The following is a 27,833-nucleotide window of genomic DNA, read 5'->3' as shown; positions in this document are numbered from 1 at the left end:
CGAGAGAAGACAGACTATGCACTCACTGCACACAAAATGAAGTGGAAACCGAGCTACACTTCCTAACCATCTGTCCATTGTACCAAGACATCAGAGACACATACTTCCCACTGATTACAACCACACACAGAGATTTTGAAAACATGACCAACGACAAAAAAATCCCATATCTGCTGGGCGAAGTACAACAATGTGCAAACACAGCAGCAAGATTTGTGAGTTGCTGTGATAGGAGAAGGATATCAAATGGAACACAACCACCCTAAAGACTAATCATTGTGTATATTCCTGCACTATACCTGCATCGAGTGACCTGGGTACATAGAATTTGATCTATTGAAGATTCTGACCTTCAAATGTACATAATTTTTGTATTGATTGTATTGATTGTATTGATTGTATTGCTGTATTGTTGTATTGTTCCTTCTGCTTTGGCAATGTAAACGTATGTTTTCTCATGCCAATAAAGCCCTTTGAATTGAAATTGAATTGTCTGTAAAAGTGCTCCGCTGTATATAAATGGCTGGACACATTTATTTAATGGATTAAATAACCCCGGGCAATTAAGGTGTTTTAACTGTGAAAGGTGTGCCTCTGATGTGAGGGATGTTGCACGCATTTACACACGTGTCATTCCATCAATCATTTACAGTATGATATCTCCCTAGGAGACAGGAGGATCAACATAGATCTTATGATTAACTAATGTTCTATGGTACACATCCATAATGTGGGCCCCCCCAGGTTAGGTTGAAAGCACTACGCTATTAGCACAGCAACTAGGCACCACAGCTAGAGTGGGAGGCATACCATCATCCGACAGAGCATTGCTCCGAAGGAGCAATGCTCCGAGGTGCGCTGCAGGTCGGGAGAGGGTTGCGGTTAGGTTTAGGTGTCTGCCCCGGGGGAGGTTAGGGTTAGGGTGAGGGAGGAGGTAGGTTGTCGTTCGGACCAATGCTCCGTCGGATGAAAGTACTGCACTCAGCTAGAGTAGCATACAGGCTAACAAGATAGGAAGAAGTACCAGTTAATGATAGACTTTGATACGGGCCTCAAGAGTTCCAATCAGGCGGTGGAGCGTCCTTGACCTAACTTAGCCTGCCAGGGTTAAAAAAAAAAAGCCAAGAAGCTGTTTCAGTGTTTGTTAAAAGCAACAGGAAGACGAAATGTTGAATAAAAATAGCAAAGAGTGTGACGCCATCACGCACTCACAAAACAGACACATTTTAGACCATTTAGACCTGAGCTCGATTCTACAAAATGTCTTCTAAATCATGACAGTTTTCTGAAAAACCTATGTCAGTGGTTCTCAAACAATTTCATGTCAAGGACCCCCAGAATGATATGCAATTGGCCACCGACCCCCATCTGAAAATATGTTGTTCCAGGAACCCCTCAGAAGCAAAGATTTTAGTTAAAAACGTTCACTCTGAAAGAGAATATATTCAAAGATTTGTGCCGCATTTTCACGTGAGGGGTGGGAGGGGCTGTGGGCCGCCGTCTGGACGGAAGACGGCTGTGGAACTTGAAGCGAACGGGACGTATAAAAACTTTGGGGAAAACGGAAGCGCAACATGAGGATAAAGAAAACATTCAGTGATTCAGTACAAATGTTCAGTTGGCTATAATTCACAACTACTACTACGACTTTGGTGTTGAAACTTAGAATTCTCCAACTATAAACCTTCACGAGAGAAGACAGCTTAAGTAGCCTACAAATTCACATAATTTATGAAGGCTAATACAGTGAAGTCGGTTCACGGACGTTGTTGTAGGCTATGTGGGGATTATCTGACGAGGAACCATTTGAGTGGGCAAAACCTTTACATATAAATGATAAATTATACTAAATTGTTTATAGGGTCGATATAAGTAAAATAATATAGGCTTTCCATGAGTATCTTTTTATATTTTTCCAAAAAGAATACAAAGAGCCAATATACAAGTTGTGAATCTTGGCCCATTTTAGGCGGGAACCCCTTTTGGTGTTAGCATTATGTTATGCTTTAGCTATTTAAAAATAGCAGATCTACAAGCTCATAGCGCGCCACCGAGTGGCGCGCTACGAGCTTGTACGTCTGCTATTTTTGAAAAATCAAAGAACGACATAGAAACATAGCTTTTTCAGAAAACTGTCATTTTCAAACAGACATTTTTAGAATCTGATCTCAGGTCAGAATGGGTTAAGCAACTAAAACAATAATTGTAAAGGTTGTTTGCTGTAGTAAATAAGGCAGTGTGTTTGAATGTGTCTCCCACCCCCTCACTGGTGCGAAATCGGGTAGTAAAAACGGGGACACATCCCGGACGGCCCTGTTGAAGACCTCTGCTGTAGAGAGAGAAGTGGGTGGGATTTAGGGGTCAAAGGTCGACAGGAGAAGTTAAGGTGTGCTCAGACTTGAATTTTAACATTCACCTCGGTTCGTCCCGTTTGTGCTGCGCCAGGTCGCGCCGCGCCCGTTCGTGGTGCTCGCGCAAGTTCTCGTCTTTGCATTGACTTTGTTTGTAATCTCTGCGCTCTAACCATCCAAGCCTGAACGCACCTTTAGAAGTACAAAGAGGCTCCAACATGACCAGCATACACCCAACATTTCAACCCCTCTCTCTCTCTCCCCCCATGTCTCTCTTCCTCTCTCTCTCCCCCCCATGTCTCTCCCTCTCTCCAGAGAATGTCAGGAATGATGCATGTGGTTGGATGTCAACGCCAAGAGGATCAATTATTCTTCTCTTCTCAAAACTAGACACACGTCAAAAGAATCGACATAGTACCTCATGTCTGGAGGACAAATTTGCAATCCACACTGCACTTAATGCTATTTATGCTGCGTCTCTTTTTCAAGTGGGAACTGGAAATGTTTGTCTATATATCATTTTTGTTATGTTTGTTACCTGTATGTTCCCTGAATGATCCCTTTTTTCTATCTTTTTTTACATGACATTTTGTCTTCTGCTAAAAGAAATAACCAGTTTTTTTTATTCTGATCACTATTACATTTTTGATTATATACACCCTTAATGCACTCGTTGTCAACTCTGGTCCTAGCTAGTTTTGTTTTAGTTCTGTTGTTCTAGTTGTGTAATCGGCATCTAATTTCCAGGTAAACACAAACTAGCAGAATTGTGTGGGGTTGAGAACCGCTTCCTTCAGGGACGAAAACGTATGGCGCCGCACTGGAAAGAAATAGGAGGATAGAATGACAGGGTGCTTAAGTCTGAGCCATTAAATAAGTCATTACACGGGGGAGATGCCGCATGCATAGCGGAGCAACAGAGGTAGAACAGACATATATCTTGGCAGAGGAGTGCATTCCCGCGTGTCGGGTTTTCCAAGAATCTCGTTTAGGAGAGGGGAACAGCGACGGATGATTAGAAGTAAGGGCTCCGACAAACAGTCAGGGGGGGAAATTAGAAGAGAAAGGCAGAGACTGTGAGAGTAAGGCAAATAAAGAGATACGACGAGAGATGGAGAGAACGGGAGAAGAGAAAATAAAGACACAAAAAAACTAAACAAGAAAGACAGACGGGCAGATGTCTGTCTGTCTGTCTGTCTGTCCCGGGCCTGGAGGAGAACTGAGGCCCATTGTTCCTGAGTGCAGCTATCTGACCTTGGTCACTGTAGCCAATCAGAGGAATCCGAAAGCAAACTAACTGGGTCAGCACACACTGCCCACCACAACCCTTAGGAGTCAACCAGGAAACAGGCAGCGATAAGAACCTACCCTAGGAAACGAAATGGACGGAATGGACTGCAAGGAACTGGGGCGGCATTGGACATATACAGTAAATATTAACACTGAGGAAGGTTAGCAAGGGAACTGAAAATTAGGACGACCAACAATAGGGCCAGAAAAGTGGCCGGTGACATTGACGGCAGGCATTGAAACGTTGTGTCTTTAGATAACAATATTTACAGGTGTGAATGCAGCCAATATACCAAGATCAATTACATCAACTACTCTATAGACGAAAGAAAATAACTAATATAAACTTGGACTTGAATAACAGCCCACTTTCTACCTGATGTCCATTAAGTATTAGAAGGAAGTGATAAGAGCATCTTCTTCAATTTGTGTGGGAAATAATTGATTCCAATGTTGCATGCATGCATGTTAACCCATTAAAACCGGGAATGCATCGGTTTAATTTTATATTTTCGAAAATATCAGATGTACAAGCTCACATCACGTCACTTCCTGCCACCACTTACTTCACACGGGTGTGATTTTTATATATAATTAAAGTGAACATGTTTAACTCAAATCTTTGCTTCTGGGGGTCCCTGGAACAACATTTTGAGATGGGGGGGATACGCGGTCAAATCAATTGTTTGGGGTCCTTTAGGGGGTCCTTGACATGAAAAGGTTTGAGCACCACTGAATTTCATAAAAGGGTTAGGATTCAGAAGACAAATTGTAGAATCGGCCTCAGGTCTTAATGAGTTAATGTCACATAGGCCTAATATACAGCAAGTAGGAAGTGGGTATTTATTTTAGGAAGCCATAGTGTTAATAAGGGATGGTTAGAAAGGATAGGAAGTGCCCAAGGAATCTGGGACACAAGAAGCGAAGCGACCTCGGTTCAAACTCTGAAGTGAGAGAACGTAGATGTAAATGAGGAACGCAGGAAGCTGGGAGTGAAGAAAGGAAATTAAACCTGACCTGGGAAGAACACGGCAGGAAGTGAACAGAGATTAAATCGGCACTGTTTTCACTGGTTTCAAGCTGACAGCAATAAGGGGAAGTGTCAACGCAACGTAATCAGTGTTCATTTTGATTTAGCTTTAGTCATAATCTTTTGACTAAAATTCCTTTTAGTTTTAGTCATAATCTTAGTGGCTTCCAATGTAAAGCTCAAGTCACTTACTAACTTGCCTACGTAATCGGTTACGCTTGGAAATACGAGTTGAATAGGACCCTGGCCAGACTGAGAAGCAAAGTGAGGAGAAGACAAATAAAGTCTGCCGAACGGAGTGAATCCGTCTGGATTCCAGGCTACTTGAAATGTGGTACTTGACATGGCCTGCAAACAGGGAAGGTAAGGTTTCTAGGAAGTTGGGAACTAACTTCTTTTTTTAAAGCAGAGAGTAGGAAGCAGGCACTTCCAAGGTTGTTGAAGTTAGACCGGGCTGTTCTGAAGAAAGGAAGTGAGACATTAATGACAAAAGATTGAGACACATTGTTCCTGGACACACACACACACACACACACACACACACACACACACACACACACACACACACACACACACACACACACACACACACACACACACACACACACACACACACACACACACACACACACACACACACACACACACACACACACACACACACACACACACACACACACACAATGACGACATGCTTTTATTTTAAGCGTTAGTGGGAAGGGGAGAAAAAAATCAATAAGGTTGACACACAGTGAGTAGAAAGGAAAACATATTCTTGTACCATCACTCTGTCACGCACGCACAGTTGTTTCAGATGCAGAGTGCAGACTGCAGAGCCCCGGGGCTGACTGACTAGTTTCCATTCTTCAAGCATAAAGGCAGTGATTGGCTGCCAGCTTGCAGGGAGCTTGGCATCAGTGACAACGGTCCACATCCAATAACAAAACACACTACTCAATTAACCCGTTTAAGGCCGATTCTACAGATGCCTTCTGTATGTCCAAATGGGTTAGGGTTAGGGTTAGGGTTAGAAGTTTCACCCCTGAACTCACGGCACGGAGAAGTTCCACCCCTGAACTCAACAAACACCTTTTTCTTCTGTGCTGAAATGCCTCACAGACAGTGCCACAGCACATTTCTATCACCCTTTAACCCCAGGCAGTGTGGGCGGCGTGTCCTACACACTCGGCTACACGGGAACCCCTGCCAAAGAGTTCCCCTGGCCCAACGGTGGGCAAGGGAACAAGAAACACAGCCTGTCTTCTGCCCGTCTGGGTGAGGGCACAACCTTTATTTGTTCTGAAAAGGAACGTGGTGTGCTTCCCACGACAGAGAAAAGAAAACAGAACAAGAAAAGAGGAGAGAGAGAGAGAGAGAGAGGGAGGAGGGGGAGACGAGTTTGAAGCTGGCAGCTGTGAATGCCGTTTCCTCCTCCAGAGCCTCCTCGCCTGGCGTTCTTATCTCCAATCTCTGTGGTTCACTCTTAAAGGGGAAGTGTTCCTTCCAATTCACTTCCTGCTAGGCTTGCAGGCCGGGCCCAGTGGCTGTTACGATTGGAATCTGCTCCATTTCCACACACTAGTACTGTGTGTGTGTGTGTGTGTGTGTGTGTGTGTGTCTGTGTGTGTGTGTGTGTGTGTGTGTGTGTGTGCAAGTGCGTGGTGAAGATTCGGTTAGAAAGCCTGTTCTATATGCAGTGGAGTGCCATGTCCGTCCCCAGACAGATTTACAGTGCTCTGCAAAAGCAAACTGTGGATTCTTCAAATCGATAGAATACAAATTATTTTAGGCGCCGGAAACGGTCATGACGAGAGTCAGTGAGGGGAATTCGATTCCAAATCACAGAACACAATTACAACTGCAGAGGCGATTCTTGAGTGTGTGCGGGAGTTTCATTATTTTTGCTTTTTTTAAGTACACCCCATGAACACACCTTTTTTGGAACTAATGGAAATCTGATTGTCATCACAACACTATTTTCTTGATAGACAATGTTGTTAGTGTTGTTGTCTTACCGTCACAGGTGAAGGTGACGGGCTCCTGGGAGTCGGAGATCTCGATGGACACCTTGACGGTACAGCCGCTGTCCCCTCCTCTGTCGCCCAGGACGATGACAGGGCTGAGGACGTAGCCGGGGTTGGTGGACACGTCGCCGTGGGGGAACCGAGAGCGGACTCTGGGTGTACAGAAAGAAGAGTCATGAGATTACACCTTCATCCCATTCAGACCTGCGGTCGCTTCTACAAATGCCTTCTAAATCAGGACCCGCAAGAGATCAGGACCTCAAATTGCTATATATATTTGACCGTGGACGGGCATCAGAAATGTTCAAAAATAGCAGATGTACATGCTTGCAGTGCCACATGAAGTGACGAGCTGAAAGTTTGTAGATCTGCTGTTTTTGAATAGCCAACGCTAAAATCTAAAATCCAAGGGAAGGTTTTGTTTTTCTACATACATATGATGTCAGGAATGTTTGACGAAGCCACAGAAAATTAGGTTAAACCCGATAGTAACAAACAAATGCCAATAATGCATGAATTAAAATGTATTTTTATTTCATTCTAGGGACAACACTGAGCTCTACAAAATAGTAGTGCGTGATTTCACAGCTGTTCCTCTTTAGGAACAACAGGCCTGGAGTGTAGCTTGGCATGAATACAACAAGAACAATGTGTGTTTACTGGGCTTTAGCCTCTTAAAACAAAGTGACACTTTGCTAGAGATTTGGGATGTGCAGTTACCTTGCAATGATGCAACTCCAAAACATTGGCCAGATATCTTCATTAGTTCGATATTGAAATTAGCCTTGGCTTTGACATACTGTACATTTTAAGGTGAAATAGCTCTCAAGGTCACTCGTGACACTTACACACAAAGTGGATTCTGACAATGTATAAGCGCACAAAACCTGATTGTGTGCGTGCATGCACTCATGCGTGCAAACGTCTGTGCATGCGTGTGCGCCTGTGCATGCTGTATATGCCAGCGGTTTGTTGGCAGATGTCTTGGGAGATGATTATGTAGCGAGTCTATTTTTGCTGTCCGTTCCTCAGTTATTTTCTTATGGAACTCAATGTTTCTTCTCAACAGGGAGCACCGAGACTGTGTGCTACAGACAGACAGACAGCAAACTAGCCAGGCAAGCAAGGAGGCAGACAGACATATGCTGTAGAAAAACAGAGCAGCAAGGAGGCAGTCTGTCTGTCTGTCTGTCAGAGAAGACGTAGGACTGTTTGTGGGTGTTGGTATTGTTCTAGCCATGAGATGAAGTCCCTGAGCAACACGACTACATCACCACAACTCCACCCAAACCCATTATATAACAGCACATTACTTATTATGTATTGATTTGTCCAAATGCAGCAACAGGCCAGGGTGCATGTGGATGTGCTGACAGAAACAGGGTGCATGTGAATGTGTCTTACATGGATGAGATGTGCTGACAGAAAGCGACTGCCTCCAGATTCTGAGCGTCCGACTCTTCCAGAGTGGAGTTCTTCACCAAACCTCGACTACGAACTTTATCCTGAAACACACATAGGCGACGTGAGCACACACACAAGGAGGCAGACACACACACATGTACACAAAGAATACACACAGAATGAAATGTAACTACACATATAGAGTGAGTAAAGAGATACAGCAAACACAGTGTGTGTGTGTGTGTGTGTGTGTGTGTGTGTGTGTGTGTGTGTGTGTGTGTGTGTGTGTGTGTGTGTGTGTGTGTGTGTGTGTGTGTGTGTGTGTGTGCAGTGCGTGCAGTGACCTCCCCTCCTGGTCATGTTAATTTTCTATCCATTCTCTCTACTCAAGTCCTTCCAACTAAACTGTAAAACTGAGTCGTTTACCACAAAGCTTTGCTGAACACTCAACTTTGTTTGATCAATTAAAACCTAATTATGCAGTCTGTTAACTCTGAAAATCAATAATGTTCTGCTTTTGTTTACATTTCTGTGGATACAGTTCTAAAAGGTACATCACACACACACAATACCCAGACAGGTCCCTGAGGGATTGCCATGAGACATTCCTGGAGGCCCGTTAGCTGCCAGAGGGACAGTCCTTCTTCTATACCATACTGTCTGTCTGTCTTCCTGTCTATCTGGCTGCCAGCCTGCCCGCTTGCCTGTCTGCTTGCCTGCATGCCATTGCCAGGAATGTAATTCATTTCCCACTGCCTGCCTATCTGTCAGCCAGCCTGCCCGTCTGTCTGCATGCCGTGGCCAGAAATGTAATGCATTTCCCACTGCCTCTCTGCCTGTCTGTCAGCCTGCCTGCCTATCTGCCAGAACCAGGAATATAACGCATTCTCCACTGCCTGCCTGCCTACCTGCCTGCCTGTCTGTCTGTCTGTCTGTCTGTCTGTCTGCCAGGAACAGGAATGTTTCCTCTGGCTTGCATAGGATATGAGAAGTGAAAGGGCCCAGCCTTGCTTGTCCTGCATGCGTTCCTCCTCTAGTCTGTAATAGTGCTCAGTCATGGCTCCGAATGGCTCGTAATTCTTATATGACATCATCATCACTGCTTTCCTACGAGAGCACCAGTTGGCCTCGGACTATCTCCAAAGAAGGGGAAGGATGAAGAGACAGAGAGGAGATGGAGAGAGGCAGATACAAAGCCACGGACACAGCAATGTGTGGAATGTTGTTAAGTAGTGAAAGTTTAATCGTTCTGGTGCATGGAGGCCTGAAGCAGACACACAGCTGACTTCAGTTGTGCCATGACAGCACTTTGCATTTTTCTGCAACGTGACCTTTTTCCTAAAGGTAGCTCTCCACCAAACAGACGATTTGAGATTACTACAGTACAGACGAGTAGTCGAATGAAGTCAGAGGATCAGTCGGAAGCTGTGAAAGAAAAGTCGCTGAATACACCCGAGAGCCGACACCGACAGACGACTAAGTACTATGGTGCTAAAAAAGGCCTATGGCTTGACGTCTTTTCAACAAGCCCGCTGCTATCCAACGGTCGAAAGCCAACCAAGCTTGCTTGATCGGCTTACTCACCGTGATCGCATCCTCCGTGTCTTTGCAGTGGCCGTATTTATGCAACCAGATTCCACTAACAGTTTTTTGAACATTATACTAAAATATTACCACAGCATGTCCTTGACAGAACAGAGTAATAATGCCTAGAAGTCAAACAACAACACATGCTACTGTAAAAAGACCAAATTGTGTTAATACCTTTTATAGCCACAGATTGTTGTATTTTCTCCTGGCAGGACTGTCCACTACTGTTCATTTTAGAGGTATTAAAATGCATTAAATTGTCACTTTAAGAATGTGCAGATAAAACACTTGTCACTTACACTGTATGTTGTATGTTGGTTTGTTTTAACCTACGCCAGATGGAAGATGCTTGTGTCACATTTGTTTCACACCGTACTTCCATCTGGGATGTCTGTAGTCCAATCTCTGAAAAAAGCCGTCCCTTTTTTCAAGCTACTTAATGGCAGGTGATTACGGTAGATGGGACCGTATTTCTATCACCGTGACCACCTGGGCATGCCGTGTCGGAAGTGTAGGTCATAAATAGAAGACGATTTTCCAATTTTAAGATGCTGGGAGATACAATTTCAACAGGCCCTTCTCGATGCCGTCACACCCGGTCTCGCCAAGATGTCTCACGACCGTAGCGGCCTCTGATGGGTTCGGCTGGGCAGTGGGCACGGGTCGGTTTCAACGCCAATCTCTGAGCGATCGCAGATGGAGGATGCATTGTGAACTTGTGAACTCAATACCGCCCCATCCGGCAGAGTCAGGTTAGGTTTGTTTACTGTCAAGTGAGAAAACAATGTTGCACATTGAGCTAATCAGTCCAGACCCCCAGTTTGGGAACCACTGCCCTGGGAGGTTTTCCAAGCAAGTCAGCTGGGAGGAGGCCACAAGGCAGAGCTGGCACCAGGTGGAGGGATAATCTCTCCATGCCGTCCTGCCCAATCAAATGCATGCAGTTGCCACAATCACGAGTGCACACTCGCACAAGCTTGCACCGCGTTTAGCAGTCGAAAAAAATAAAATTCCACAGTTCAAGCCAAGGCATCAAAAATACAGATGGTCCAGCTCCGACCTGCAGTGGAACGCAAAGAGAACACAAACGGAGCCAGTCCTCCAGAAAGTGCAACCGCTCAGCAACCACTGCTGAGGGGTTGAACTGATTTGTGATTTGTGTTAAAGCAAAGCTATGTCCAAGCAAGCTAGCAGGCAGGCTTCCAAAATAATTAAGGACGACTTCACCCATGTTCAAGTTCAACCCCTCTTATAATTGTCCTTCACCAATGCTCATGATACAATTGTACCATTTGTTTCTACTGTGTCTCATAGAAATGCTGTGGACAGTTTAGAAACCCACCTATGCAGTGACATCATCATTAGGTTTTTAATTATTATTCAACGGAGAACGGCTTCCATTTATGGAATGCTAACTTTCCAGGAATAGAAAGCCTGCAGCTTGGATGGGGAATCCAATTACTGAATATTAATTAGAGATTGAAAACGAGGTAAAATAGAGTATTTCTTCCACCACTGCAGCAACAACGCCGACATGTCTTCCAAAACCACCATCATTCTCCACACAGGCCTGTGTTGTCTCAACTTGTCATGTGTTGAAACCTGTCTGATGGTATGAGGCCCCTACTAGGCTCCTACAGTACATCACATGATGGTTCCTCCCCGTCTGTCTCTGTGATATTTGGAACACTATATTTTGAGACCTTTCATCTGGTAAACCATAATCCTTCACTAACCTCCAACCAATGCATGTCTAATCTTAACCCAACCTTCACCCTGACCACCCTAACCCCTAACCCTAAGAAAAGCCCCCTCGGGAAGTGAGGATTTCACAAAACAAACAATGCACATTTCTTTCTGGATTCTTATCAGGTTTATGTCCTCCTTGTAGGCATAGCTAACTGCAGCATGCACACTGCACATAAGCCTGGTGCATACATAAAAATAGCAGTTTTACTGTACAAGCTCACAAAGCATTGCATTGGCGAAGTGTAACTCAGGCTAAACGTACAAATAGCACTAAACTTGAAATGACGTGTTTTCTGCGAAACATGGCCTATTTGAGGCACTTTTTTTGTTTGTTTTTAATACCCATCACAACCCATGGGGGAAATTTAGGGGGGGGGGGTTACTTTTTACTGGGGCCAGTTCCAAATTGCAGCGACCTGTAAGTGCTCTTTCAGAACAGAGTCCTAAGCCAGCTCACTAACCATTTAGCTATGCATTTTTATCCTGAAAAGTAACAGTTTTGGTGCTAAAGTAACCCCTTATCCATAAACTTCTTTTCCTTTTTTACTATTTTGTAGAACATTTTTGAATAGTTCAAATAGCCAATCTACAATGTGAGCTTGTAGTTGAACAATTTGAATGTTTTTCAAAATAGTAAAAAATCACACCCGTGTGAAGTGGCCAGGGTACCGGCCCGTTTTCCCCACGTCCGAAACGGTTGAGAAATGACAGAGTTACCGTGTGGGGGACTGGGGGTCCCTCTACTGTCAATGTACTGTACTGGCACACCCGAAATCATCATATATACAGTTAATATGTGCGTGTGTGTTTAATGTTTATGTGTGTGTTAGGTTGCACACAAGTGGTGAAAAAAAACCATGCTATTTTCGTGCTCATACCCACCCAGCCACACACATAGCTCCGTAAGGGAGTGGTTGCACCACTCAAAGAAAAAAAAGTTTAGGGATAAGGGCTTTAGCAGCACTGACGGAAATAGGGCCCATGAGGTTTCCACCCGACAGAGACGATATATACAACAATACAAGTCAATGAATATTTTTTTTTACATTTGTTATATCAGTTCTTTGTGAGCACTCATTTCCCAATGAAGAGGGCAAATTCTATACCCGAAAATATATAACCACTTTCAACCCTAGTCATTGGATGAAAATGTAAATTATATTATTATTTTATTTCACAACAAAAACAGCTCAAATACAGTAGCTCTAAATCCTCAAGCTCGCGGCACATTGTGACCTGTCCATTGGTGTGCTTTGGGACAGAAACTTTGAAAAACCACTTAACTAGATACAGTACAATCATCCCTGGTTCGATTCTGGCCGTTTTGCACGTTCTCCTCCGTCTCTGCCCTCAGTTTCCTGTCTCTATTTAAACCATAAATTAAGCAAAATCGGACTAAAAAGGATGAAAATGTGTGTGTGTGTGTGGCAAGCCCCAAAAACAAGCCCCAAAAACCTCACCGAAAGATGTGACGGAACATATTATGTTCAAATGGTTCAAAACCTGAACGCACTTTAGTCTTGGCAAATCTCACACACACACACACACACACACCCTTGTGGGAACATTTAAATTCACATCTCTCTTTTTCTTTCCTTCTCATTATCATGCTGTGTTCTCGTGTCAGACATATAGGGATGCGTATCGATTGGGTTTTATCCGTTTACCGGTGCTACAACCGGTGCCAGTAACAGATGGGGAATCTAAGCACATTACAGGCTTTCTATTCCTGGAAAGTTAGCATGCTATAATGGAATGCATTGTTCTCACGTTAATAGATTAGAAAATAGAAATCTTGCTTGGGGGGGGGGGGGGGGGGGGGGGGGAACACGACCTAACTATGATGTCACTGGTAAGCGGATTTCTGAACCGCACTCCGAGAAAGTAGTGAGGATCAATTATAATAAAGATAGCTTAAAAATTGGCGAAGGCTTTACATGCACATCAGTAAGGACTACGGACAGGGTCAGCGAGAGCCCCCAGAGGATGATACTACATACAATTTAGCAGCACTATGGCACTTATTTCACTATCAAATTACATTCTTACCCTGCAAATTACCAGGCAGTGATCCATGGATAACAAGTTACAACAGGCCAATTTTGGATGCAATAGCATTACATTTTGGGCAGAAACTCAAATCAGACAGCATTCTAAAAAGCGTTTACTTCAGACATTCCGTCATACTGTCGTTTAGTTTAGTAAACAAAGCTTCACATATATACAGTACTTTAGTTGGGTGACACAGCTGGGTCAGTGAGATCTGCTATCTTTGTCCAGGCCTGCTTTACATCTGTGGAACCAGCTGTGCTGGGAACCTACTGTATCAACCTCCCCTTTGAAACAGGAAGTCTGACTGACTGCTCTGCTCTCTGACATAATATGGCATAGATAGAGCACATATTATGTACTGTATGTATAGAGTGTAGATTTCGTCGACGAATACTATGACGAAAGATGTTTGTCGACTACCTTTTTTTCTCTGACGAAAACTAAATGGAAACTAAATGAAAGCTAAGCTATGATGACTAAAACTAAATATAAATAAGACTAAATATTGGCCTATTGACAATTTCGTCAACAAATAAAAACTAGACTGAAATTTAGGAAGGGACTAGTGGATATTTAGTCGACCAAAACTAGACTAACACTTACACATTCCAGGTGACACAAATGTGACTAAAACTAAAATGTCTGTCAAAATCAACACTGATAGCATCTCTCATCAAGAAAACAAAGAGATTAAAGAGAAATGCATTGACATGTATGCTCTGCAAAGCTCTTCATCTATTCATTCTATTTCAGTGACAAGATCTTATAAATCACTTCATTAAACCCACTTTTTATGGGAAAGCTTAGCGTAGGTTTTTTTTCTGGTCTGTTTTTAATTAAGTAGTCTCATTTAATATAGAATTTATGAGCTCTATTCATACTTTCATTATGAGCAAACTGGCTCTTGCACATTCAAGAGACGTTTTATTAATGTAACATTAATTGTGGTTAACCCGTGGGAACGCCTTTTGGTGTTTTAAGGATTATGTTACACTTTAGCTATTGAAAAATAGCAGATCTACAAGCTCATAGGAGCTTGTGGGTAGCTATTTTTGAAAAATCGCGAAAATGTGGTTTAAAACTATATATTCTTTCAGAGCGAACGTTTTAAACTAAAATCTTTGCTTCTGAGAGGTTCCTGGAACAACATATTTTCAGATGGGATTGGTGGCCAATTACATAAACATTTTGGGGTCCTTGAATTTTTTTTTTTTTTTTTTTTCGACGTCAGGCCTAAATGGGTTAAGTAAAACCGCCCAGTTCTACTAAGTAAAGTATCATCAAAAGGTAGCAGACATTCACATTGGTGTCAAACAGATGACGTGGACACTTGCTTCCTCACTACCTTTCCCACAATCATGCCCTTTGTGCTTTGCTACCAATACACAAGGTGAAAGGCCGGGAGACGGAGGGAAGTTCTTGCTCAGTGAGTCACAGTGTTAACGGGAATCTGCGATGGCATCGATGCATTGAAACATCCTCCCTAAAACCACAGAGCGTGTATAGAGGAATGATTAACTGCAGGGCTAGAACACAGAGCTATAATGGAATGGAGTAATTAGAGGATAATTGCAGTTAATGGGGCAACATTTGGAGCGGAACTAACTATGTGGAGGTGTCAAAGAGAGATTAAAACACTGGGAAATGCAACATTTGGATCCATATCTTTTAACCGCATGAACTCTAGCATCCCTATTCTGGGGCCAACATTCAGCGAAAATAAAAAATATATAAAGTACTTAAGCTCATCACATTGTGTCACAAACGAGCAATTTGATGTAGATGGGAAAATGAAAGGACACTGGTTCACATGACATCATCATCAGCTATAAATACATACAGAATGTGATATTAATAACATTTCAGTAGTTTTAGTTCAGTTCAGTGTGTGTGTGTGTGTGTGTGTGTGTGTGTGTGTGTGTGTGTGTGTGTGTGTGTGTGTGTGTGTGTGTGTGTGTGTGTGTATGTGTGCCAAAAAGCCTCAGCTGCCCAGGAGAATTGCTGTCATCACCAGCTTTCATTTCACTAACTTGACACCCTGGTTCAACAACAAGAGGTGACATCCTAAGTACACACACACACACACACACACACACACACACACACACACAGCTAAGACTGTCTGACGACTGATCTGAGGTCTGATCAGTAGCAGCATGCAGGATCACAGAGTTAATTTGTTTTTTGAGAGTAGTGGGGGGTGACGTGTTGTTGTCATGTCCTGGTGGGTGACGTGCTGTCATGTCCTGGTATGTGTTAGGAGGCGGGCGGCCGAGTTCTGAACATATCTGGGTTTGTTGCCAAAGGGTAGATGAAAGCGCGGAGCATACTACAACAGAACATCTCAGTAATCGAGTCTGGGAGTAGTGACAAAAGCATACAGTACGGGTAGAGCATCCAACTTAAGTAGAAGAAGCATTTGGATTTGATAAAACAAGGTTCAAAAGTCTCAGAGAAAAATGAATCTGTTAATGAATCTGCGCCACAGTCCACACACTTTACAGCCTTGTAGAGGAACAGAAATGAGCTGTTTGAGTATCATGAGTGACCAAGTGCACTTACAGTAAAAGCTGCATTGTTTTTTTTGCATTTAGGTTCACCGACACCCCAAGCTCTATGCACAGTAGGAAACAGAAATTAATGTTTGTCTTAATGTGGGCAACAGAGTTCTAGTTGGAGAAAAACAAAGCTGTTTTAACCAAGTAATAATTAATGTGGTGTTCAGGGACCAGAGGAATCTGCACCCCATACAGAAATAAAACACAAACACACACACACACACACACACACACACACACACACACACACACACAACACAAGATTGCAAACAATAGAGGAGGCCTCGACAGAGACAGAGTTATTATTTTCAGCAGCAGGGTAGTTGATCAGTTTTCCAATGTGGAATTTACAGGAAAAAACACAGTGTTCTCTCTCTGTCTGTGTGTGTGCGTGCGTGCACCATGCGTGCGACGTGCGTGTGTGCGTACTTGGGTGCAATGTGTGCGTTTGCGACCCGTGACGTGTCCGTGTCCGTGCTACTGTGTGCGGTGAGGCATGACATCAATAACAGGTAGATGTGTGTTTGTTATGCTAATGCTACTTCTTATCTGCAGAGCAGACTGGAGCTTTGAAGCCTGATTTACACTTCGTTGCGTGACAGTGTCTCGCACCAAGAACAGTCGATTTACAAGCTCACAACGCAGTGTACCCAATTTACCAGTGGCATGCTGTCAGCTTGTAGATTGGCTATCTCTGTGTGCAACTAAAGTATAAATAAATCAGGGGTTAGCCAGTCTGAAAAGATGGAGAGAAGAGATATAAAACGGAGGGAGAGAGAAGGTTGAGAGAGAGAAAGCACAAGAGAGGGTGGGAGAAAGAGTGAGAGAGTGAGGTGCTGTGAGTCAGGAGAGATGGAAAAACAAAAAAGGCAAAGAATGAAAAACAGTAACAGAGAGATGGAAAGATTGAATAAAAAAAAAATATGGTGAACGAAAGAGATCATGATGAAAGAGAGGAGAGGCATGCTGCATGCAAAGAAAGTGGCAGAAAAGAGAGAATGAGATACAGTCAGCCTCTCCAGGCTGAACGTTTCCCAAGTTCAAAGTGATTTGTTCCATTTCACAGCTGTCTGCTCCTATTGCCATCTGACCACACTGGTCAGATGGGTATCATTAGATTTGTATCCATTCAGATTCTTCTTATTTGGATTCGGGTTCACTTGGAACCACATTTTTATATCCCCCAACCAAGCCTACCTACAACAACCAACAACTATTGTTGAGAGAATAACACAGAGGCCAACCGGGTGCTCACTGGAGATTTAAAAATAAATAAAAATCACACACACACACACACACACATACCTCAATGTGTATGGCATGCATACATAGCTATGAATATGACTATATGGGTTCACATGGTTCACTCAGCACATTATAGGTAAACAGTGCACTTATTTTACATTCCACAGACTCTGGCAAGGTTCAGTGTTTTTTAGACAGATATCTCGTGTTGCGTTTATAGACTGTTACATCCCCTCTCAAACAAGCAAACTCAACCTGCCCGAACGTTTTATTTACCTGCCAGGGGCAGGTGTCAACGCCACTATTGTTGATATTTCATTAGCCTCGACACCCAGGCTTTCATTTCGTCTGCGCGAAAGATGAAAGCCTGGAAAAAGCCGTGGGCTGAACCAGTCTAAAAGTGGGAGTCAACCCTTCCTGGTGGGCGTCGCTCTAAATGATGTGACGTAGCGCTGCACTAGGGGGGAGAGGAGGGGCCGGGGGTGACGGACAGATCGATGAGATCCAATCAGGGTGCGCGCATTTCTGAGGCGCGACCCGCCCCTCTAGACCAGAAATGTCTCTGCTTAGGTCAGGCTAATATTTCATTGACAACCTCAGTGAAGTTGGCTGATGTTTTGCATGTCTGTAATGGAGACTGATTTATTATGGTGGTTGACTGGTACACTGGTAAAGGTTTACTTTAGACTTAGTGACAGGAGACCAAAGCGCACACGCACACACACAATATGAAGACCCATTCTATCTCTTATACAAAATATTAAAAAGACATGCATACCCAGACAAGCTCACACAGACTGCAACCAAACACCACAGAAAGAGCCGCGTGTGCGCGCACATGTATACACACGTACGCACACACACCACACACTAACAATCTCTCTCAAATGTGAGTGCAGATGTTGTTATGGCAACCACTAAGAGTGGGTGTGGCCTGTGAGGGGAATATGCTGTAGGGCAGACAGGAGCTGCAGGGACTTGTTACTGCTGATATCAAAGCATGCACACACACACACACACACACACACACACACACACACAGTATCTCTAGAACTCTCAAACACATGATATACTCAAACAGACACACAGCACAAGTACTGACTGTGACTAACAATAGAATCATATGATGTCTGCACTAGAAGCGCGCACACACAGAAACTTGTAAGGAACTCCAAGCATCAAAGGCTGTCGTTAGCCAAACCAGAAGCCATAACTGACAAACACAGAGCAGCCAGACATAACAAAGTTACAGACAAACACCTACATCTAATGTTTCAATACAAACGTCACTCCATTCCACAAGAGCTGCTACATGCAGTGTGGACTGTGGAGGCATGCAACGCATGGCATGCAGCGCACACACACACACACACACACACACACTACCACACACACACACACACACACACACACACACACACACACACACACACACACACACACACACACACACACACACACACACACAGTCACAGACACACACACACACACACACACACACACACACACAATGCACAGTTTGCACACACATGTGAATTCCTGCACTGCCACCAACAACAAACAACAAACAAGTCTCAAGTCTCACAGACACATGTAAATGGGCAAACACACAACAGACATACAGTAACACACAACAGACATACAGTAGACAGTGCCGCTCCTAGCCTTCGGATATAGAGCACAGAAGTCCTGCACGACGTCACTCGTTCATCCCCGGAAGGTTTTCCTCTAACCGCTGGGATCATTTGTTTGTTTTTGAGCGGTGCGGCCGCTCCTAATGCACATCTTTGTATGTACAGTAAGTCCATTTAAGAACGTAATGTGTTTGTAGCACAGAGTGTGATGATTTGATTGGCTGATGGACAGTATGATGACGTTCTCATCTCATCATACATCATGTTGAAAGGCACCGCTCACTTCACACAAGTGTGGCTCTAGGCTAGCCCCTCCTATATACAGCTTGTCCCCATACGTCTCATGTTTGCCATTGACAATGACAGGAGAAATTGTCCCTCAAATATGACGTCAAGTTGTGGCAACACAAACATTAAATGCCATTGACAATGAAGACGAGCAAATCGGCTAAGCAATCACATAAATTCAGTTGTTCATGAGATGATGTATGATGATGTACGTATAAGAGCGCCCCTCACTTCACACAGGTGTAATTTTTATTTTAACACAGTTCTTATTTGACGCAATATATCAGAATGGGGAAAATAAAATCACACGTGTATGAAGTGAGGGGTGCCTTTTATTTATTATATTGACCCACATGACGTCACGCGACGATCATTTGACATTGACTTGGCCTGAAAGTTTGTACGGAACAAAATCCGTCATAAAAAGTCCATAGGTCACAGGCAGAACACACAAAGCCAGATGTTGGAGGGGATAACGTGTGTAAATTACGTCAAACCTCGGTGGATAATGCAGCCTACAAGTTACTATGAAAATTCATTCAATTAATTCCTGGCATAATAAATAGAGAGAAATGCAATACTATACCAAAGCACCATACAATACCAGACTATGGAATGCAGCTAGCATGTAAGGGAACATCGCTACTAGGCCAAACTGTAAAGCACTGATATGATAAACCTGTATCCTGCATCGTCACACATCTTGACATGATCTGTGTGCGTTTTGTGGAGATCTCTGACTGTATCTATCTGTCTGTCTTCTTGTGTCCCTTGCTTTTATGTTCATAAACAGAGATCACTCATATCATATCAGTACTGTACATGCCAATATATCAGCATGTACAGTACATTATACAGGGAACATCACTACTAGGCCAAACTGTAAAGCACTGATATGATAAACCTGTATCCTGCATCGTCACACATCTTGACATGATCTGTGTGCGTTTTGTGGAGATCTCTGACTGTATCTATCTGTCTGTCTTCTTGTGTCCCTTGCTTTTATGTTCATAAACAGAGATCACTCATATCATATCAGTACTGTACATGCCAATATATCAGCATGTACAGTACATTATACAGGGAACATCACTACTAGGCCAAACTGTAAAGCACTGATATGATAAACCTGTATCCTGCATCGTCACACATCTTGACATGATCTGTGTGCGTTTTGTGGAGATCTCTGACTATCTGTCTGTCTGTCTTCTTGTGTCCCTTGCTTTTATGCCCATGAACAGAGATCACTCATATCAGTACTGTACATGCCCATATATCAGCGTGTCGTTCGGATCTGGACAGCCAAACCTTCTCTATATACACTAACAGAGTGTATATTTATATAAAGAGTGTGTGTAATGTGTATGTAATCTCCCACTGGCCCTCTGCGATACACACAACGATTTTGAAGTGGAACAGTCAAGCGGTTCTCAAGATGCACAAAGGACAGGTACACTCTGACACACACAATTTACAGAAGGATGTCTAAACGAAAGGGGGGGGGGGGGGGGGGGGGGAATCACACCTGTGTGAAGTGAGGGGCGCTCTTATCATCATACATCACATTCCGTGCTCAACCAAAATCATCACAAAAGTCATTCCGGCCAATCACTTTTGGCTTCTTCATTTTTCTGCCCTCACTTTTATCTTCAATATGTACTTTGCTCAGCCAATCAAATCATCGCTTATGGGGTGATAAGCCAATCACGAGACAATGTTTGTGTTCACACCAACCCAGAAAGCTGGGCATAGGAGGGGCTAGTCAGTGCCCCTCAAACAAACTCTATATCAATGACATCTGCAATGGGGAGCAGACCATTGACCTTTTGCAGACTGATTAAGTAATCAAATGGCAGGTGTGGGGTTGCCATGGCATCCATTGGCTGAGGTAGAGGCTGGGAATTGTACAGGTGAGGGGACCACTCATTAGGTCCACTCATTAAGACCAGAGCTTTTTGTAGTGTTTCTGGACAGCGGTGTATCCCGGTGGGAAAAACGGTTCTCGAGTTACGTGGATTACAGACGTACACACGAGACATAGCGCATTTATAGTAGGATGACAAGATGGCGGTGGTGTGCCTATGGTCGATATGGGGCCCTACACAACTTGCATAGTTTGAGTATAGTGAGCGGCTGAGTGCTGACACTGCTTATACACTCTACACATAATACTGTATACACACACTGACATACTGTACTACGCTAACAGCATGCACATATAGGGTATCGTGGCTGGATAGTAAAACTGTCAGCTGGGACGTATCATTTTATAGGTGACAATAAGTCTAGAGTCTAGACAACAGTAACAAAGTACTGTACAATGTGTGAAATGACAGTGGGTTTGCAACAGTAGTGTAAAAAGTCACTAAGTACATTTACTCAAGTACTGTACTTAAGTACAATTTTGAGGTATGTTTACTTTACTCGAGCATTTCCAATTTTCAGCACTTTTACTTCTACTACATCTCAGAGACAAATATTAAGGTGCGTTCAGACTTGGTTAGAGCGGCGCGATTACATACGAAGTCAATGCAAAGACGAGAAGTTGCTCGAACGGGTGTGGCGTGACCTGGCGCAGCACAAACGGGGCGAACCGAGCAAATATATATACTGTATATATTCTGGTCTGAACGCAGCTTTATAGTTTTTATACTTTTTTTAATTATCTATCTATAAAATTCACCACTGTCTGTCTGTCTGTCTGTGTGTACATCTGTAATGCACGCAACTCGATAACCATTCGCACCACCGAATTCAAATTCGACACATGCGTCGGACCCACGGTTGTCCAGAACAGCCACAAAAGGCCTCTGCCCGGGCTCTGGACAGGGTCTCTGCCCGGGCTCTGGACAGGGCCTCTGCCCAGTGTCCAGATATGGAGCTGGCCTGTTCTGACATCACACATATGTTCTGACATCTGCATAGACTCCATATTTGGGCATGCCTGACAAATAACTCTTAAATGGGCATAAAAGGGACACATGCCAGACACAGAACTCATAGGAATACCAATACTCATAGGAGTACCCACTTCAGCCTGATATACACATCTTGGGCATTTGATCTACAAGATGCGACGCAATGTACAGTACATTGTGAAATGGGACATTCTCCATAATGACTACTTTCTACTTGTGTACTACTACTTTTACTCAAGTAAATTTTAAATTCCAGATTTTGACTTGAGTAAAAATGTGGGTACTTTTTTTTCCACCAACTGGTTTGCGACTAAGCTCCACATGTATTCATGTCCTTTTAGTGACTAATTTATAACATCCTTTTCCCCCCACTAAGAGCTTTTGTCATACTGTTACTTTCCCAGACATTCGTGAATCATTAAATCCATCCTTTTCCACACAACGTCTCAGACCTATGCTGAAGAAAATGTGCTCCTACAAGCTTGAACGTTCTTCGAAATGTTTGTTCGGGCCGACAGATACGAGGCAGAACTCTCTGATATCAGAGCCTTGCACGGCTGCTGTTGCTCTAAGGTTAGGCTAATCATCAGCTTCTGTGTGGGAAACACACAGCACAGTGGACAATTGTTTTGTCCTGAGACACACACACACACACACACACACACACACACACACACACACACACACACACACACACACACACACACACACACACACACACACACACACACACACACACACACACACACACACACACACACACACACAGAGAGAGAGAGAGAACAGGAAATTTTCTTTTTGAGAACTGTAGCCGACAAAAAGGGGAAAAGAGCGAATGACAATGTCCTAACAGTAGTATAGTAGAGAATGACTCACTTCAGGTCTTCCTCACAGTAAACGGGACTAACAATGTGTGGTAAAAATAAAAATGTATAGGTAGTATATTTAGGGAACAAGGAGGAGGAAGATGATTTCACGTTAGTGGAAGATGATTTCATGTTGTTATAGATGTCATGGGTAGGCAATCTTAAGCACGGGTGCCTTGTATTTCTGTACACAACAGTACTTTTTCTTTTCCTTACTTTGTACCTGTAACTCTGTAACCTTAACTGCTGTGCTGCCTCTAGGCGACTGAATTCCCCCTGTGGGATAATAAAAGGCATCTATTGATCTAATCTAATACAGGTATAATACATAAACAATACAACAGATTGGATGGAGCCATGCTTGCAAAAACTGAAACTTTCTTGCATTCATGCTACAAAGTGTATAAGTCAACATTAGCGCAGAAAAACCATGCAGGTATAAAAACAGACTGTGCAAGCGACTATACTCCACATTGAGAACAAAATATGTTTGTATGTTTTCAATTTGCATGACTGAATGTTACTAGTCACCTTCTCTTTACTTCTCTTGTGCGAATATGGAATTATACACTTTTTGCAAGCAAGAAGCTTCAGAAATCCCATCTGTTGTATTTTGTTGTATTTGTTGTATGGAAATGATGACGTAAAACAGATCGGCCACGTGAGATTATTCTTCATCTAACAAGAGGATAAAATATGCCCCAAAACAAAGTGAAGAGGAAATGTTGGGGTCAACTAGTGGGCAGGTTCATCATAGTGAACAACTTAATTACAGGACACAGGAGTCAAATGACTGTTTTGCCAGAGCTTTTGAGTGAATGTGGGCATGTACATGGATTTAAGAGGACTTCAAATGTAACTTCAAGAATTTCTTTTCCACAAATAGAAAAACATGTCTTTGGTGGGCCGTTCTCTCACTATTCTGGTTCAGGCTGAGCAACAACATCCACAACCTTCTATTCGGGTGAAACCTGACTTGCATTTGGTTTCATTGTCTGGGCTGTGGTTGTGTTTTGTTGCTGTTTTTGTGAACTCACTGATGTATTTTACTGTCTGTCTCTATCCACACTGGCAGCATACGTCCCTTCCCCATTTGTGACACAGTCAAATTCATGTTCAGTTATTATACTGCAATCCTGAACTAGTTATTGTAAACTGTACAGTAGAGTGTACAGTTTAAACACAGGCCTGAGCTTCAAAGTAACTGACTCTTTTAAGAGTCTTTTAGACTTTTAGGCCAAGGTTACATCAGCCTCTACCATTACCATAAGACCACAGTCACCACACAACCTTCAGATATGAACTCGTTTTGTCAATGGTGAACTAAGGCGATCAGCTTCAGTGTTGAATCTGCATGTACCAGTAGCTAGCCTGGAAGACCATTCCGTGACCGGGGTGGTCTACGAAATTGGACTACGGAAATCATAATGTCGAAATCAAATGAAATGTGAATTCCGTGACCAGGATGATCTACCATGCTGGCATGTAGTATGCTCAATCTTTTGATCGGACATCCGATTGGCATTTGTCAGTGGTGTGTGTGAAAAGTGATAGATATCATAGTAAAAAGTTTACAGTGTTTGGAATGTGATAGGTCACAGGTTTCAGTGTGTGGAATGTGATAGTTCACAGGTTTCAGTGTGTGAAATGTGATAGGACACAGGTTTCAGTGTGTGGAATGTGATAGGTCACAGGTTTCAGTGTGTGGAATGTGATAGGTCACAGGTTTCAGTGTGTGGAATGTGATAGGTCACAGGTTTCAGTGTGTGGAATGTGATAGGTCACAGGTTTCAGTGTGTGGAATGTGATAGGTCACAGGTTTCAGTGTGTGGAATGTGATAGGTCACAGGTTTCAGTGTGTGGAATGTGATAGGACACAGGTTTCAGTGTGTGGAATGTGATAGGACACAGGTTTCAGTGTGTGGAATGTGATAGGTCACAGGTTTCAGTGTGTGGAATGTGATAGGTCACAGGTTTCAGTGTGTGGAATGTGATAGGACACAGGTTTCAGTGTGTGGAATGTGATAGGACACAGGTTTCAGTGTGTGGAATGTGATAGGTCACAGGTTTCAGTGTGTGGAATGTGATAGGTCACAGGTTTCAGTGTGTGGAATGTGATAGGACACAGGTTTCAGTGTGTGGAATGTGATAGGTCACAGGTTTCAGTGTGTGGAATGTGATAGGTCACAGGTGTTCAGTGTGTGGCATGTGATAGGTCACAGGTTTCAGTGTGTGGAATGTGATAAGACACAGGTGTTCAGTGTGCCAACAATGCGCCTACCTGATTGCTGGGCTTGTGCTGCGAGGACGTTCCAGGGATGTTGAGGGAGTGGCTCCGAGTGACGGCTGCACCAGTGGACGCCCTCCTGGGCTGCGAGCGAATCGACGGTGAAGTCTTGGCCTCGGTCGGTGGGCTGCTACTCCCTTCAGTCTCTAATACAGCATCCCAAGGGTCCCCAGCAGACACGCCTGCTGGCGTCAAAGTCTCGCCATCTGGTGGTTGGGCGGCGTCCTCACTCTCAGCTTTACGTTTGTTAAGCGGGTCCAGGTCCAACCAATCAAAGCGGCTGATGCTCGAAGGTTCCGCCGCTGCAGACACTGCCGTTGGCTGCTGAGGCGGCGGGTTGGGCATCAGAGAAACACTGGCCACCCCCGTCACCTTCCCTGTGTGCGGCACCGAGTCCAGTTCCATGCTGGCTGACCGTCCGTTCTTCACGTACTCTGAGGTGCTGGCGATCTTGTCGAACAGCCTGGCCATCTGCGGATCGACAGGAGGCTGCTGGAAGACCATGGGCGCTGCGGCCTGGATGGGAGCAAATGCCATGAAGGAGGGCTGCTGGGCCGGCAGAGACATGAAGGGAGACATGGCTGGTGTGAATCCATTCTGGAAGGACCCCGGCTTGGGAAACGGGGCAGTGGGGAACAGAGGGCCTGGCTGATGGGTGGGTGTGATTACATTGCAGCCGGAGGACGGTGAGAGCACGGGAGTCCACTGGTTACTCTGGAAGGGCGAGGGGTTGCAGGCGTGACCCCCCGGGTACGAGTGGCTAAGGTTGAAGCCCAGCAGCGAGGAAGGCCGGCCCACAGCATTGATGCAGTTGGAACCGAAGCTGTCGTCCAGTAGGAGTTTCTCAAGCTCTTCGTTGGTCAACTTGTCCACATCAATGTCACTGAACCTATCCTTCTCTGGAGGCTTTTTTGTCTCCGGGAAGACTATGAGGTCCTTCTCTGGTCTGCCAGTGTGCGGCGACGGCAGAGGAGGAGCAGCAGCTGTGGTTGCAGACACTGCACGTTTTGAGGAAGACAAGGAGGACGTGGAGGAAGGCAAGGGCAGTGTAGCAGGAAGAGTGCTTCTCTTGCCCCGTTGCAGTTTAGCTAAAGCCTCCTCCTCCATGCGGAGGGCTTCCTCTTTACCCACAACCCCCTTAGGCAGGGGAACGTCCAACTTGCACCCATTACCACTAGATATCTGGGCCATGGTGTCAACTGGAAGGTGCCATGAATGGAACGAGCCGGAAGGTCAGAGTGGTTCAAAATGCTGACGATCAAAAATTCTTTAAACACCTGTAAGAAGGTGGTAAAAAGTAAAGTTAGTTGAACCACATAAAAGATCCCAAATCAACACAGCCAAATGTCTGCTCCACAAGCCTGGCTGGCACATGACCAAGTATCACTGTCTGCAGAGTGGTTTGTAAGACCAATATCACAGTGAGGACAGTTAGCTCAACCGTCTGGGCAGTGGGCACCTAGGCTGCCAAACCAGCCGGACGGCGTGCCGCGGGTTCGACTCCCGAGCCCGACGGCCTTTGCCGTGCGTCACTCCCCATCTCTCTCCCCTTTCCCATCTAATTACTGTACCCTATCAATAAGGCCAAAATAATATATATACTTTTTTAAATCACAGTGCGGGTGCTCTTGCCTCTTATCATCGTAATCTTTGCAGATTTGCTATGTGACGTAAATTCTCCATTCATTGTCAATGGCCTTTAATGTTTGTGTCAAAAACGCTGGTGGATCGGATTTCTGACAGGAAAAAATACAAGAAATACAAAATATTATATAATTAATATTTACACATTTAAAATGGAAAAAAGAAAGTAAATGCTATTAGCTGCATAGAAAATGTTTAACCAGATTGAAATAGTTTACAAATAGGCCAATCCCTCTGTCTGCCTGCCTAGCATTGTTCAATCTATCAGCATTTGCCAAAAATGTATCAGCGCAACACACACACACACACACACACACACACACACACACACACACACACACACACACACACACACACACACACACACACACACACACACACACACACACACACACACACACACACACACACACACACACACACACACACACACACACACACACACACACACACACACACACACACACACACACACACAGTTGCATCCTGAAGCAGTAGCCTCGTTGAACAGAGAAGAGGAGTATCACTTTGGATGGAAAAGTGCATTTCTGCACTTTCAGTATGTTATGTTTTCTTGTTGAAATAATGGAAGCCAATTACCAATTATTGTTAAATCCCTCTCTATGCTACAGGCCAATATTTGATGACATTCTTAATCCAGTTAACAACTAAACCCTGGCCTCCCAATTTGGGGAATGCCATTATAGGCATTTTTTTTAAATGTGAACCATTTTGCAAATCTTTCTAAAGTAGCAGATCTACAAGATCTGTAAAGCGCCACCGACACGTGTAATACGTTATGAGCTTTTTAGATTAGATTATCTAATAACTAATAATTTGTATGTGGTTAAGTGGTTACAGACATCTACAGTGATTACTGGACTGTGGGCTGCACAGGTTTTA

At 43.9% G+C, this 27,833-nt stretch overlaps 1 protein-coding gene across 3 annotated transcripts in view; it reads right to left on the bottom strand.

Moving 5' to 3' along the window:
- pik3c2a (phosphatidylinositol-4-phosphate 3-kinase, catalytic subunit type 2 alpha) overlaps nucleotides 1-27,833 on the bottom strand; it is an 82,332-nt gene that overhangs the window by 45,337 nt on the left and 9,162 nt on the right. For all 3 annotated transcript variants that reach the window (XM_083763117.1, XM_083763116.1, XM_083763118.1), the window contains 3 exons: nucleotides 25,281-26,563; nucleotides 8,100-8,200; nucleotides 6,687-6,847 (listed from right to left, as the gene is read on the bottom strand). In XM_083763117.1, coding sequence (XP_083619243.1) covers nucleotides 6,687-6,847; nucleotides 8,100-8,200; nucleotides 25,281-26,477 — 1,459 coding nt within the window. In that variant the 5' untranslated portion in view covers nucleotides 26,478-26,563. The remainder of the gene's footprint in view (nucleotides 1-6,686; nucleotides 6,848-8,099; nucleotides 8,201-25,280; nucleotides 26,564-27,833) is intronic.

The sequence above is a fragment of the Protomyctophum parallelum genome, assembly GCF_964188405.1.
Source record: "Protomyctophum parallelum genome assembly, chromosome: 4".
Lineage (NCBI taxonomy): Eukaryota > Metazoa > Chordata > Actinopteri > Myctophiformes > Myctophidae > Protomyctophum > Protomyctophum parallelum.
The sequence above is the reverse complement of the archived record's forward strand: the minus strand, read 5'-3'. Positions and strand labels throughout refer to the sequence as shown.